The 13,981-nt window shown below is 56.8% G+C and overlaps 1 protein-coding gene across 1 annotated transcript in view; it reads left to right on the top strand.

Moving 5' to 3' along the window:
• Positions 1 to 912, top strand: part of PTPRN2 (protein tyrosine phosphatase receptor type N2) — a 523,279-nt gene extending 522,367 nt beyond the window's left edge. The window contains exon 24 of the mRNA XM_065883635.1: positions 594 to 912. Within this exon, the coding sequence (XP_065739707.1) occupies positions 594 to 665 (72 nt within the window). The 3' untranslated portion in view covers positions 666 to 912. The remainder of the gene's footprint in view (positions 1 to 593) is intronic.
• The last annotated feature ends 13,069 nt before the right edge of the window (positions 913 to 13,981 follow it).

Genomic DNA, 13,981 nt, shown 5'->3' with positions numbered 1-13,981 from the left:
GGTTTCAGCTGCGCGAGAGGCGTGTCCCGTCCGTGGTGCGCTGGCGTCCGTGAGCACATGGGCGCGCATGTCTTAAGTTGGGACAGTTGAGGGTGACGTGAGGGTTCCTAGCAAACGGAGCGGAAGCGGGTTGAGCTGGGTGATGGGCGGATTTCCAGAGCAGCGAAAGCACCACACTTTACACCCTGAGGCCAGGGAACCCCGAGGGGTCGTGATTGTGACCGTTTTCGTGGCGAGTCTAGGAAGGACCGGCAGCTGCATCCAGCCCCACCCATCGGGGGGTCCGCGCGTTGGGCGCTGCCGTCAGAAGGAGCCTGGCGGGGCGCGTGGAGCCTCAGGCAGCCGTTGTCCCGCTCACGTGTCTACTGGCAGCTTCTTGCAGCCATAAACAATGAGACTTTCCCACACGAGAAGTGTGGCTCGCCGGCATTGGGTCTTATCCTGCAAACCAGTGCCCTGTTCTCCTTTCCACGGAAATCTGCGACCTTTCCCTTTTTCTCCTAAACAGTTTCTTTCTGCAGAGTAACACGCGGGAGCCCAAGGCTGGCGTAGAAGGGACCCCCACTCACATCTCCTTCCTTCTGTCCCTCCAGGAGCAGTTCGAGTTTGCGCTGACGGCCGTGGCCGAGGAGGTGAACGCCATCCTCAAAGCCTTTCCCCAGTGAGTGCGTTTCCCGAGGCCCCGGGGAAAGCCGTCTGCAGTCACGGGGCGACTTAAGCACGTCTCCCAGCGCACCTGCCTCGTGTTCGGGTCCTTAGGACTCTGCAGTCAGTGCGGTTTAGCAGTTAAAATGTGTATTTTTCTTCAACCAAAACAATAATAAAGAGAGATCTGTGGGAAGATGCAATTACTGGGGGCAATCAGTTCATCTATTTTCACTTTCTTGAAAAAAAAATTTATTTTTCCTTAAAGCACCCATCCACATTCTTAACCGCAATCATGCCGTACTGATGGCGCAGTCAGCGTGCTCCCCGGAATAGAGTTGGCTCGTGACCTGTCACTTCCTGAAGGAGTGTCAGCTGTGCAGGGCGGGGCCCAGAGAGGCCGATGAGGCACCGAATGGAGGCCACCGGCAGTAAGAAACTCAGTCGGCGTTTGTCTTGCCAACAGCTTATCACTGGAGACACCCACAGCTTATTGAGGAGTTAGGTGGACAGGATGGTGACATTCTGCAGCCTTGGGGCAGATAATAAGAAAGTCGTCCCAGCTCTTCGTTTGATCCCGGCCGCTCAACAGCCTCCCCGCCCAGCACTGTCGACAGCCCCTCCCGACCCTCCACCCCCGAGGATGGGCAGGGCCGCTGGGGGCAAACACTTTCCCACCCAGAGTGCCTGCTTCCAGGCCAGCCACCGCAGGGACGCCTCACCTGGGCAAGGTAGGGGGCGAGCCCCAAACTCCAGACACGTTTAGGAACTACAAATAGGGATTTACACAGACGCAGCTAAACGCTTCCCTGCAGGGCGACCAAAATCAGAGGGGGTGCGGGGCAAAGCTGGGCACTCGGCCAGCTCCCGGCAGGCACCCATGGTCCCCTTTCTGGGAAGGCTCGGGCCCTGCTGGCATCCAGAGAAGACCAGGGGTGCTTTCACCGTGGGAGGAACGCAGGGAGACCCGCATTTTTTTTTGCTTTTTACCTATGTGGGATCATAGCAGCTGGGGAAGAGGGATGGCCCGGGCTCCCCCCAGGGCTCAGACCGTTCATCTCTTTGCCTGCCCCCTTGTCTGATGTCACGGAGACACACACATCTAGCAACGATCTGGATTTGCCAAAATACCACTTGAGCGCCAAATGTACCACCCCCGCCCCGAAACAGAGAGTGCACTTCCTTAAACTGAAGACGCGTAAACATCTGGGAAGGTGTGCAGGCGGCTCTGGGTGTCGCTGGCCTCGTTTTAGGGAACAGGACGCTCCCCGGTCACCCTGGTACCTCTGCTTCCCGTGCTGCCCACCGTTCTTTCCATCTTAAATAGGTGTTACATCTCAGAAGACAGGAGGATTGGGAAAGCAGCCGGCTGAATGGGGAGAAAAATGCCAAAATGTTGTTTGTGTCTTTAAATGGTGTTGTCATGTATATCTGCTTTAACATCTATAATTTCTTTCCCAACGTTGTTTCTCTCTATCTGGAATCTAAATAATTAATAGAAACTAGTTTATCTGAATATAGGAAGCATATACCTACTTGTAATTTCTAACTTCTTATGTTCCTTCAGTGTGAGATATATAAATATATTTAATTGTGTCCGATTAAACTTCTGATTTCACATTTGAATGGTCATTATTTGGGATGAGAGAGCAGTTTTTTCCCATCCGTCCTGTTTCCTGAAGGTGCGGGCGTTTGGATTCCTGTAACAACGTGTGTGTATCCCTTAGAGCTCTATACTGAGTTGCTATTTTATTGGCATAGCTGGGTGTGTACAGGGGGGTGTCGAGTGTCGCTGAGATTTTATTCATTAAAAAGTGACTTTTAAAAAGAAGTGATTAAACAGGGGACTTCCCTGGCCGTCCAGTGGTTAAGCCTCCGCACTTCCACTTCCACCAGGGGGTGCGGATTTGATCCTTGGTCGGGGAACTAAGATCCCGCATGCCGCATGGCGCGGCCAAAAAAATAAAAAATAAAATGAAAAGTGTTTTTAAAAAAGTGATTAAAGAATCTCAGTCAAAAGATGGGGAGGGGTCTGTGCTCTGTGTGTCCCTGTCCCCTCTTTAGTGCGTGTCTGCCCAGGGAGTGTCGGGGAGCGGTGGTGGCCCCTTCTTTGCTGCCTGCAGAGGAGAGGGGGCCCTCCGCCACTTCACAGAGACACGGGCCGTCCCAGGAGCCTCAAAACCGGAGAACACGCTGGGAGCAGTCAAACCCTGACCGCGGAGGGACAGCGCTGCTGGGTGTGACCTGGCGGCTTCCCTCTTGTCCTGTGCTGGTCTGTCTCGGCTGGCGGTAGCAAGACACGTGGCCTGTGGTGTCCGACTAAATGCTGGTGTTTGTATCTCAAGAAATCAGACCCCCAATCTCAACCGATGGGCGTCCACTTACACTCTGTTAGCTCGGCCCCACCGGCATCTCCTTGCCTGAGTTTGCTTCCTGTTAAAATCCTGCCCAGGCATCCAGGAAGCTTCTGCTTTCCGTGTGTTGGAAAGTTGCTGTCACCGTTTCACACAAGCGCGCATAGCGATGGGTGACACTTCTCGTGATAAACACATGTCAGAATCTGCATGTGACGTAGAGATGCCCCTCCAGCCAGGAATGTCGAGGGATGCTGGGCAAAATGGACCTTGCAAACGTTGTGCGTGGGCAGCTCTAAAGACAGGGGGGATATGGAAGGATCTGTGTGGGCAGCATGATCGCTGCTGAACCCGAGGGGGCAGAGGCCCTGGTCCACGCGGTCCACCTGGGGTCAGCGCAGGGGGTGCTGGGAATGCATGCCACCGGCACCAATAAAAACACACACAGCCTTCCCTGTTGTGGGCACCACGGAGCTAACGGATCCTCACGGGAGGCCGGCTTCGGTTCTGTGGGATTCCTGCGTCCGTGGCCGACCCGTGGTTCCAGCTTGAACACGGGTTGTTTTCACCTTAACAGGTGGTGTGGTCAGAACTCCCCTGCTCACCAGTGGCGCCAGCGACCTCTTTGCGGAGCTGGATCTTGGTTTCGGGGCCCAGAGGAATGTGTCCTCTGTTTTCGTGTGCTGTTCAGATGTGACCCTTGCAGACACCACTCGCGTTTAAGTCTAATCGCATTAGCGGTGTCTCTTCTCCAGCCCTTACTTCAAGTCTAGACGATCAGCCAGACAAACGTAAAGCATTGACTTGTCATATTTGCCCATTTCTGTGATGTAAACACACCGTGAGTGATTTTAATGTGGACTCCCTAGATGAAAAGGATGACACGAGAAGACAGCTACTAGAGTCGTGAGAGTGAAATGTAGTTCCCACAATTAGGAAGCGATAAGTTTTGAGTATGCCTTACCTGCGTATTAATCTAGTTTGTCAGTTAATATGATTGAATTTTAATAGTGGCTATATTTAACAACCAGCTCATAAAACTCCTAAAAAGTTAACAGTCTGGCCCTGCAAGTACACACAGGCTGGCTGTGATCTGCCCCTGCCTCAGAGCCACAGGAGGGAGGGAGGAGTTTGAAGAAGGGCCAGCCCCGCCGTCCAGCCAGAAGAAGACAGGCGCCGTCTGCGGGGCTAGGGCTGGTTCCCCATGTCCACGGGGCACAGGGAGTCCTCGCTGAAAAGCGGGGTGAACATCTGATCCGACCCCAACAAAACTCTGAGCTCCCACCCTCAGTGGAGGCAAAACCATTTGGATGGACCATGTGCAACCCCCAGAGGAGATGCCCGCATGACAGTCAGCTCTTAATAAAACGTCGCAAAGCACAGGAGGAAATGCAGCGCAGTTGGCGAGGGTCACTGCTGTGAAGAACCACGGTAACACGACAAGGGGAGGTGGTGATGGGTTCAAGCAAAACAGAGTCATAGAAACAGAGCAGACAAGTGGTTGCCCGAGGGGAAGAAAGCAATGGGTGCGGGAGATTAGGAGGGACAAGCTTCCAGTTACAAAGTAAATGGGTCACAGGGCTGAAATGTACAGCGCGGGGAATGCGGTCGGTAACTAGGTAACGTCATCGTATGGTGACACGTGGTAACTAGACATCCGTGGTGATCATTTTGAAGTACAGAAATGTCGAATCACTCTGTTGTGTAACAGGAGCTTACAGAGCGTTGAAGGTCAGTTATACTCCCCAAACCGAAAGACTCGTAGAAAAAGAGAGCAGATTTGTGGGAACCAGGGGCGGGAGGTGGGAGGGAGGGAAGCTGGATGAAGGCCGTCAGAAGGTACAAACTTCCAGTCATAAGGTAACTGAGTCCTAGGGGTGTGATGTACGACACGAGAAGCAGAGCTAACGCCGCTGTGTGCCGTGGAGGAGAATTGTTAAGGGGGTGAGTCCTGACACTTCTCATCACAAGGAAAAAGATAGTCTATTTCTTTTATTTTGCGTCTACCTGAGATGAGGGCTGTTCACTGAATTACCGCGGTCGTCGTCGCGCTGTTTGTAAATTATATCTCAATGAAACGGGAAAGGAAAAGTAAAAGGACCCAACCAAACTTTCAGAGGCGAAACCCAAGGGGAGCAGTTATTTGGAAACGAGGGAGAGCTCGCTCTCGAGACACAGGCTGTCCGGGTGAAACGGCGGGTCGGGAGCACCTGAAGCCGGAACGGTGGACCGGAAGGCGGAGCTGGACACGCGAGGTGAGAAGGTGCAGGAGAGGCTTGGACACGGCGCGACCTGAACGTGGGGCCGAGGGTCTGAGGAGCGGCCGGTCTCCTCGGCGGACAGGGCGCCCGTTCCGCTTCCTGGCGCTTCCGTCCCAGGCCCGGCTCAGCCAGGACAGCTGGGACCTCGGCACCCATCCCGACAGGAGCTCCTGATCAGAGCCCGCAGCGGGCACCTGTTTGAAGTTTTATTCTCGAGATGAGACTTCCTTCTCAAGTGGCACCAGAGACCCGGACTGTGCATCTCCCAGCCACAAGGAGGGCTTTCCTCCCCGACAATACTGACACTTGTGTGCACCAAGTGTATACCCCGCTCAGGGGGGCGCGGGTACAGCGGGAGCTACCGTCCCTGGTCTTCAAGACCAGCTAGAAACACGGGGGCTCGGGAGGCTACAGAGCAGCCTGTGAGGCCTCCTGGACCCGAGTCCTCACCAGGTGCCAGTGAGGAGGGACAGGCAGGGGACAGTCACACCGCTTCACAGGGGGCGGGGCCCAGTGGCTCTCAGAGCGAACGTGGACGGCACAGGCTCTGAATTCGTCCCGACCCTCGGCCACTCCCCCGGGGTGTCTCTCTGGGCACAGAGCATGTCCTGGGGTGGGGAGGTCTGACCATTCACCTTTGCACACCACGGGACTTAACCGTCAAGCGAGTTAGGGATGCGTTCCTATGAAATTGTTGCTTGAGACTAAGGTAAATTTTACAGGCGGTTAGATGCGATCTTACAAAGAGAAAACAAAAGCTCTACGTGTTGCAGTTCTATCAGCTAGGCACGTCACGGCGTGCTCAGTGCGTCTCTCCACAGTTACACCGTGAGTCTGTGTCGGGGCCGGAGTGGGTTCCCTGGAATTCCTGGCGAATGCACACGTGGGCTCACCTCCGCGCACCAGCTGGCAGATCAAGCCTTGTTAAAAATGCCTCACTCTCCTGGGAGTTCTGAGCCCTCGTGTGGGGACATGGCGGTCCCTGGGGCAGCCCACAGCCTGACTCTATGAGTCTGGGCCTGTCCTTATCACACTCTGCTCTCAGCCTCCAGCCCCACCCACACCCACACTAACTGCATCATTTCTGCACCGCAGCCTGCCCTCAGGCGGGCACGGTAGGCACTCGAACAAATTCTCCGTCCTCTCCTGAGCCCCCCACCACCAGGTCACAGGGAGCCAGCACTGCCCTCTCCTCCCACACTGAGTCCATTTGCCACCTCGGCCTTGTACCGGCTGAGGTCCCACGGCCGGGGTTCAGGGCCCACCCCCGTGTCCACCCCGTGTCCACCCCCATGTCCACCCCCGTGTCCACGCCCATGTCCACTCCCGTGTCCACCCCGTGTCCACCCCCATGTCCACTCCCATGTCCACTCCCGTGTCCACCCCCGTGTCCACCCCCATGTCCGCCCCCGTGTCCACCCCGTGTCCATGCCCATGTCCACCCCCGTGTCCACCCCCATGTCCACTCCCATGTCCACCCCCATGTCCACCCCCGTGTCCACCCCGTGTCCTCCCGCGCCGTCTCCATGGCTGGGAGCAGCGTCTCCGCTGCAGGGTCCGAAGTGAACTCTGCGGGTGACAACCTTCCCCCCAGACCTCGGCCACAGGCTGGCGCACCGTCGAGCGCGGCCTCCAGGCGCCGGGCCGGGCCCTGCCATGTGAGTCGATGCTGTCCATCTGCTTTACTGGGTGGTGTAACTCGATAGGATCCGTCTAAGAAGCTTTGTTTTTCTTACAAAATTAACGTCATACTTTTAAAAAGCCGTTTTGCTCCCTCTGTGCTCCCAGCCACCTCCCCCTCTCGCTCTTGCTTTAAAATGCGATTGAGAAACCACCGCATGCGTCCCCAGGGGAAAATGACAGCAACATTATATGTAATGTGTGTGTGCTTTCTTAATCAAGTAGAGCGCTAATAAAAAACCTTCATAATTAGTGGAATAGGCGTTAATTCAAAGATGTTTACTGGGATAGAAAATGAGAATTTGATGACACTTTTGTTCCTAAACCACGGCTGGTTTCCATTTTATTCGGGATACTTGTTTCGAGACTGTTCTTCGCCGTTTAGGTCGCTCTGTTAGACCAGATGGCGTGTGTCGTTCGTCCTCGTAGCTGAACGTGGTGGATGGATACTGTGGCCGTTTCTGGATGGTGCTCTCGAGAGGCCAGGACCGCGCCCTCCCCTCCCATGGGGCCGTGACCGTCTGTCGCCGGGGACGGGCCAGGCCGCGGTGGAGACTCGGTCCCGGGGCAGGAAGGGGACGCGGTGAGGGCCACCCGCAGGCACAGTCCCCTCTCATCCGGAACCTGAGCGGCACGGAAACTTCCAGAGTCCGCCCTGCACGGTCTCAGGGGACGCCGAGGGCTGGCGGGTTTGCCTCTGGCTCTGAGAGAAGCCTGGCCTCCAGGGAGGCCACCGGGCAGGAGGAGGCCGGTTCTCAGGGGAGAGAGACAGGATGGAGACACCTGGTGGAGCAGCTGCCTCTCTCTGCCTGAACTTCGCTTTCACGCCTGCGGGGCTCACCGTCCCTCTGCTCGCCTCTGCTGGGGGACGTCTTTGTGCTCAATCCTCTGTCTGTCTCTGTCTGTCTGTCTCTCTCGTCTCCCTCCTGGGGCATCCATGTTGAAGGAGTAACTTACACACAAGTCTTGGGGTTTGGAATGGCACAGCTTCTAACTCAAAACCATCTTTTTTGAACCTTTCCTCCCATCTCTATTTTATTTCCTGACATAATTATAATTACAATATAGTGATAACTTGTTTAATTTATCAGGTCACTGGAAATAGCTTCTCCCGTCCACAGATGCAGTTTTGTCAAACCCCGCGTCCATCAGACCGACTTTTTAATAAGCCTGGTGGCCCGATACTTGGGGCTCTTTCTTTTCACCAGGAGCTGAACCATGCACGTCTGCTAATGTGGGAGCAGCTGAAGGGCGAAGCTGCAGCCTCTTTTGTCCTCATCCCCGGCCCCTTTCCGCAGCCTGGGCCCTTCGTTTGTCCCCACGCTGAGACAGAAGGGGGGAATCGTCACCTCCTCACCGGGAGGACGGGGGCTTGGCCACGTCTCCAGCCCGGCCCCGCGCAGGCAGGCCCACCTTCACCCACCTCGGCCACACGAGGTCAGCTTCCTCCTGGGCCGCCTGGACCCCCCCTGCCACCACCTGCCCCCCTTGAGGGGCTCCCCCTTCCGCTTCTCAGCTGCCCAGACTGTTTCCTCCTCGGGCCTCTGAGAGCCTTACACATCCTCTTTTTCTTTTCCTTTTCACGGATATCAGAAAATCGATCCATGAGCAGCTGGACTGGCCGGTCCCCACAGAGGAGAACCCGCAGCCATCCCTGAGCAGGGAGGGCCCTGGGGGCCTTTCCCTGCGGACTAGGGCCTCCCCAGGCCTCCCCAGCGTCCTGCAGGCAGAAGGCGCCCCTGCGGTGTCCGCCGTGTGCCAGGCCGCAAGCAGGGGCGGCCGGGGGCCTGTAGCCAGGCAGCCGTGTGGCAGGCGTGAGGTCACCCCACTGCTTGCCCAAGACGACAGCCGATGCCCTGTTTAATAGCGTTTGATAACTGTGTTTTGTAAGTTCAGATGTGTATTGTTTATTATCAGAAAACTTTATCACTGAGAAACAAGGAAATTTTTGAGGAGAAACGAGGCTGTTTTGGTCACAACTCCCAAATCCTGAAATCAGGATTCATGGACGATTCCCCACAGTCTCACAGCAAACGGGACCCAGTGGAAGGCTTGCGGGCCCTGAGCCCTCCAGGTCCAGGGGCTCCGTGTCCGGGAGGCCCAGGCTGGCTCTGCAGGGCTGGGGAACACCCCGACGGGGGCTGCCCAAGGGGCTGCGAGACCCCCGATCAGAAGCTGACCTCACAGGAGACCTCCCTGCCGGGGATGGGGGAACGCGGGGGAGGACGGGGCGCACACGTGCGTGCACGTGTGTCAGTGTGAGCAGGTGGGGAAGCAGCAGGGGAGGCCGGGTGGAGAGCCCAGTAAAGGGGCCCTGGGGGCAGCAGCAGGGAGGGTCGGGGGGGCGCCAGGGAAAGCCGGGGCCCAGCAGAGAGTGCAAGATCCTCGCAGAGCGGAGCGGGTAGGCGAGGGAGGAGGTGGGATGGCCCCGGGGCCCCTGTGCTGGAGGCTGACGAGGCCTCTGCTGTGGTCAAGCTGCTTAGAAACGTGGACGACTTTCGGGCACCAGGGCGGCTGGTGTGCTGCATGCAGCCCGTGGGCCAGGGCTGGGTTTCAGCCCCAGTCTGTCCCCTCAGCCAAGGGCCCTTGTGCAGTGTACAACATGCACAACTGCACTCGGGCGGCAGGAAGCAATGTTGCCTGGCCTGCCGCACACGAGGCTGACCAGCAGCTGGACGTGCACGGAGGTGGCCGAGAGCTGACGGCACAGAGAACCCCCCGCCAGCTGTCCAGGCTTGGGACACGGGAGCCCTGTCCAGCTGCGAGGGTCATGGGGAAGCCGAGGGGCAGATTCCAGGGCCCAGCGTACTGAGTTGGGGCCTGAGGGAGGAGCTGGGCATCTAGGGTTTGTTAACAAGTGCCGCGGGAGCGTCAGGGTCCAAGGTCTGGAGAAACATTCAGCCTCGGGCTTGGTGGGAACACGGGCACAGAGAGTGCGTGAGCGACCAGGGGCGCACAGCCTGGGCCACGTTCGCCACCCCGTCATCCCTTCCCTGACCCCTCCACGTGTCAGTCTGCAGACTGCTCCAAGTTCTATTTTGGAACAAGATAAAAGACTGAAATAACACTTCGAGACAACGCCCATCACACAGAGAACTCGTGCTCCAGAGGCCACCTCACACACCCCGCCCCGCCAGGGTCTGCTGACCGTCTGCAAGTGACTCCTTTACCAGGCGCCAACCCCACATCCCAGTCCTGTCCCAAAACCCAGAAGGGCTGAGAAGCAGATGGTAAATTCAGACAGACACGGATTTTGGTCCTTGTTCCGCGATCCTCAGGGACCAACCCCTCCCACACGCTCTCGTGCACCTGAAATGCCCCGTAAAGTCCCTGGAGCCCGGACCTGCGCCCTGACAGCCTCGGTGCTGTCCAGCTGCCGTCCAGACCTTACGAGGCCACAGCCAGACTCCCGGTGGCCCCCTCGGTCCTCCCGTGTCCATGGCGGCAGCTGCAACATGCAGATGCCCAAGCGAACTGATGGGGTCCGTGGGGGCCCCTCTTCCTCTCATGCTGCACCCCGACAAATCTGTGGGCTCAAGAGACCCACCCAGCGCCCAGGCGCCATGCCCCCTGCGGCAGCGACACACGTTCAAGCCGCCACCGCTTCCCCAGTGACGGCTGCGCAGCCTTGAAGTTATTGGTCTGCTGCGGCCTCTGCCCATCGGGCCGCTCCACACGAGGTGGCTCAGGCAGGGCGGGCGCAAAACCCAGGCGCCTCTTGTCCCTCCCCTTTCCTTCCTGAATAGTTAGGGGAGCCAGCAGGCAGGGAGCGCCCAGTGTGGCGGAGCGCAGGGCAGAGCACTTCTCTGCCACGGTCTGCGGGACTTGGTGGCCCCGAGCCGAGACGGTGACTTTGCTCTGGGGGAGCTTCTCTTGGTCGGTCTGGGGCATGGTGCGCACAAGGCTCCTTTCCCAGAAATGTCGTGCGTTAGGTTTGTGTGAGCAGTCAGCTAACGGGGGGGCCCGAGCACCTTCCCACAAACCGGGAATCACCGCGGGGAAGGACCTCCTCCTGTTAACAGGCCGACAGCAAAGCCCCAAGGCTGGGACGTTTATGCATCGAAATCTTTGAAACAAAAGGTCAGGAAGGTGGTCCCCCCCAAATTACCAAGTGCAGTTGGAGGGAGACCCCTGCCCCATGAGCCCAAGAGGGGAGCTTCTGGTTTCCAGGCTCCGGGCTCCCACGATCGTGGGAGAAGTGATTATCACAGCATCTGAAAGGTCAGAAACTAGACGAAGGGCAGTAAAGTTTGACAGTAAGAGAAGCTTTACCAGCACAGTGAGCGTTTGGCCAAAGCCGGAAATGACTGCATCCTTCCACACAACTTACTAAATTTTGATTTCAGTACCGGAACCCGAAGAGGCAGAGACATTTTGAGCAGGAGACAGAAGTAGCTTTAAAGGTCAACCTTCAAATTTAGTGTTAACAAAAATAGGAAATCAAAAGTGTTTTCTTTGATCTGAAGTAAAGGTGGAGCCCACAAGCGCGTGGCATGTTTGGGAGACACCCGTCTTCTCCCGGCAGCTCTCGGCCTCCCAGGCCGCACACCCCTCCCGCCCCAGCGAGACGCAGGTCACAGCTTATCAACCAGCAGGGGTGGAGGGGACTGGGGCGCAGGACTGCAAGGACTGTCCTGCAAGGAGGCCGTGGCGTCTGCCAGCCTGTGGGCCGGGGACCACTGACAGGTGAACAGGCAGAGAATCAGTGGGAAAACTTCGGGGAGATATTACATCCTTTGGGCGGGGGGATCAAAAAATATGCATAAAAATATGAATGATAACACGAGGCAGGATAAGAGAGACCAACTTAGGTCGTATGTATAATCTCTATAAAAATGTTTGGTGTACAGGTATAAAAGTAAGCCAAATCACGTTTAAGAATCTTCAATGATTTGCCTCTATTTAGAACGTCAAAAACAATTCTAACTTGAGAATACTCCTCAGCTTTTGAGAACGAATGGAAAGCTGAATGTTAACTCTGCAATTTCACAAATAGGAAGATGTCCAGATTGACATCCAACTAAGTCCAGAAAAACGTCACCTTTGGTTCAGATGTGAAACATACAGTGATTATGAGGAAAAGAAAACTGTATGAGGGACCAAAAGTCTCCCGCTTCCCATGGACCTGGGTCGGAGGAAAGGTTCTCTCATGACAGACGTGTGACACGGGGACAGCAGGCACGGGCCAGCAGCTGGCAGTGCCGAGATGTGATTGCTTTGCTATGCAAACTTCTTACAACTTGAATACTGACTGCTTTGATTTCTAATAATAAAGTTATAACTGTGGAAGTATTGGTCCAAAGCGCTTTCTGTGATCGAGCTGTTTGGCTTCTGCTCAACATGGACTGGCTCTTATTATAATGTTTGGTCATAAGCCATTTGGCTAGAAGGTATTTTTTTGTCCATCTGGTCAAAGCCCTGATGGACCCAGACAGTGACCTGCCCTGCCAGGTCCCTCATGCCTTTGTCGCTCCCCACCCCACGATGACCCTGGTTCCAGCAGATCCTGGGCAAGGCCAGCTATGAGCCGAGATGCACACAGAACACGTGTGTGGCCACAACACACCATGTGGCACCTACAGCAGGGACCTGGGCCTGGAGACGGTCAAGGAGGGCTTAGGAATGAGAGAAGGGGGAGGGAGGGAAGACCACCCAGGTCTGTGGTCCGGAGCCCCTACCCTGAGGCTTGCCCGGTCCTGGCCAGGAGGGGAGAGGAGCCCCTGCTGGTGGTCCCAGAATTTGGGGTCCAGACATGAGATACGAGAGGGCTTCCCACGCTGGGCCGGGAGGGCTAGGAAGCACGGTGAGCCCAGAGGAAGGTGGAGGCCAGAATCCGGGCCGAGGTCCGAGCTCCATCTCCCAGACCACCCTGCAAGCTTCTTCCCACCGGCACCTCTGCACCCATCAGCCATCGCCGTGTAACAAACATCCCAAGCTCTGCGACTTCAGACAACAAACACTTTATTGTTTCTTGTGATTCTGGGCTCAACTACAGGTATCACTGGGGTCTCTCGTGGGGCTGTGGTCAGGTGACAGCTGTGCTGGGATGCCCACAACAGCCTTAGCCACCCATCAGGGCTCTGCAGGGGGATGGACCGAGGGACATTCTGTGTGTCTCTGCCCGCATCCCCCCCCCGCCCCGTTTCGCTCTCTCTCTCTCTCTCTGTCACACACACACACACACACACACACACTCCTGGTTGTCTCCTCAGAATTCACAGCAGCCCGTGTGCATCAGGACCCCACGGGCAGTGTCCTTGAGGCACCCGCTGGCCCTGATGGTGAAAGGCTCTCGCCACCCTCCTGGGCCGCAGACCCCCTGCCTGGCCTGGGGACGAGTGTGGATGCCTCTGGTGACCCTCAGGCTAGGAGGTGGTCTGCTCTGGAACAACTGGTCCCTGAGCAATTTCTCTTTTTATCTAAAAGCGGAGGGTGTCCTTTCGGTTTGGGAACAAAAAGTCGCCTTTCGTAAGTGCTCGGTTTATGATCGTTTGCTAAAATTAAACCCTGTCCAGCATTTTTAGACTCAGTAATTTTCAACTCAGTCCATGTGATAAGTAACTGTTTTATTAGTTAAAAGAAAAAACTTGTCATATTTGTGCACGGCTTCCATTAGACTTTGCCCGTGTATCACCGGCTCTCAGCGGACACGGTGAGAACGGCCTCTGTGTGCATCAGGGCCGGGCCCTCGGGCGGCAGCAGGAGACCCGCTCTACCCCCCTGACCGCGGGGTGCCAGCGGGGCCGGCAGGCCGGGCGGCTGGGAGAGGACCCTCAAGGGCATGGACAGCAAGCGGCCGGGAGCCCGGGAAGTGCCCCCAGTTCACGTCCACCTCTGCTGAGCCAGGGCCACAGCAGGCCCTGGAGACACTGCGAGCCGGGAGGCGTGAGGCCCGGCCCCCGGGGCGGGAGCGGGTAGAGGCAGTGACAGGAGCATCGGGCCGCTGTGCGCCCAGGGCAGGTGCGTCATCACCTCCCTTCAGCGATGGGGACCCCGAGGCACAGAGCGGGGCCTGCCCGAGGGCACAGGGCCAGTAGATGG

Source organism: Phocoena phocoena, chromosome 9, assembly GCF_963924675.1.
Source record: "Phocoena phocoena chromosome 9, mPhoPho1.1, whole genome shotgun sequence".
NCBI lineage: Eukaryota > Metazoa > Chordata > Mammalia > Artiodactyla > Phocoenidae > Phocoena > Phocoena phocoena.
Note: the sequence above shows the minus strand (reverse complement) of the source record. Positions and strands in the feature narration are given on the sequence as shown.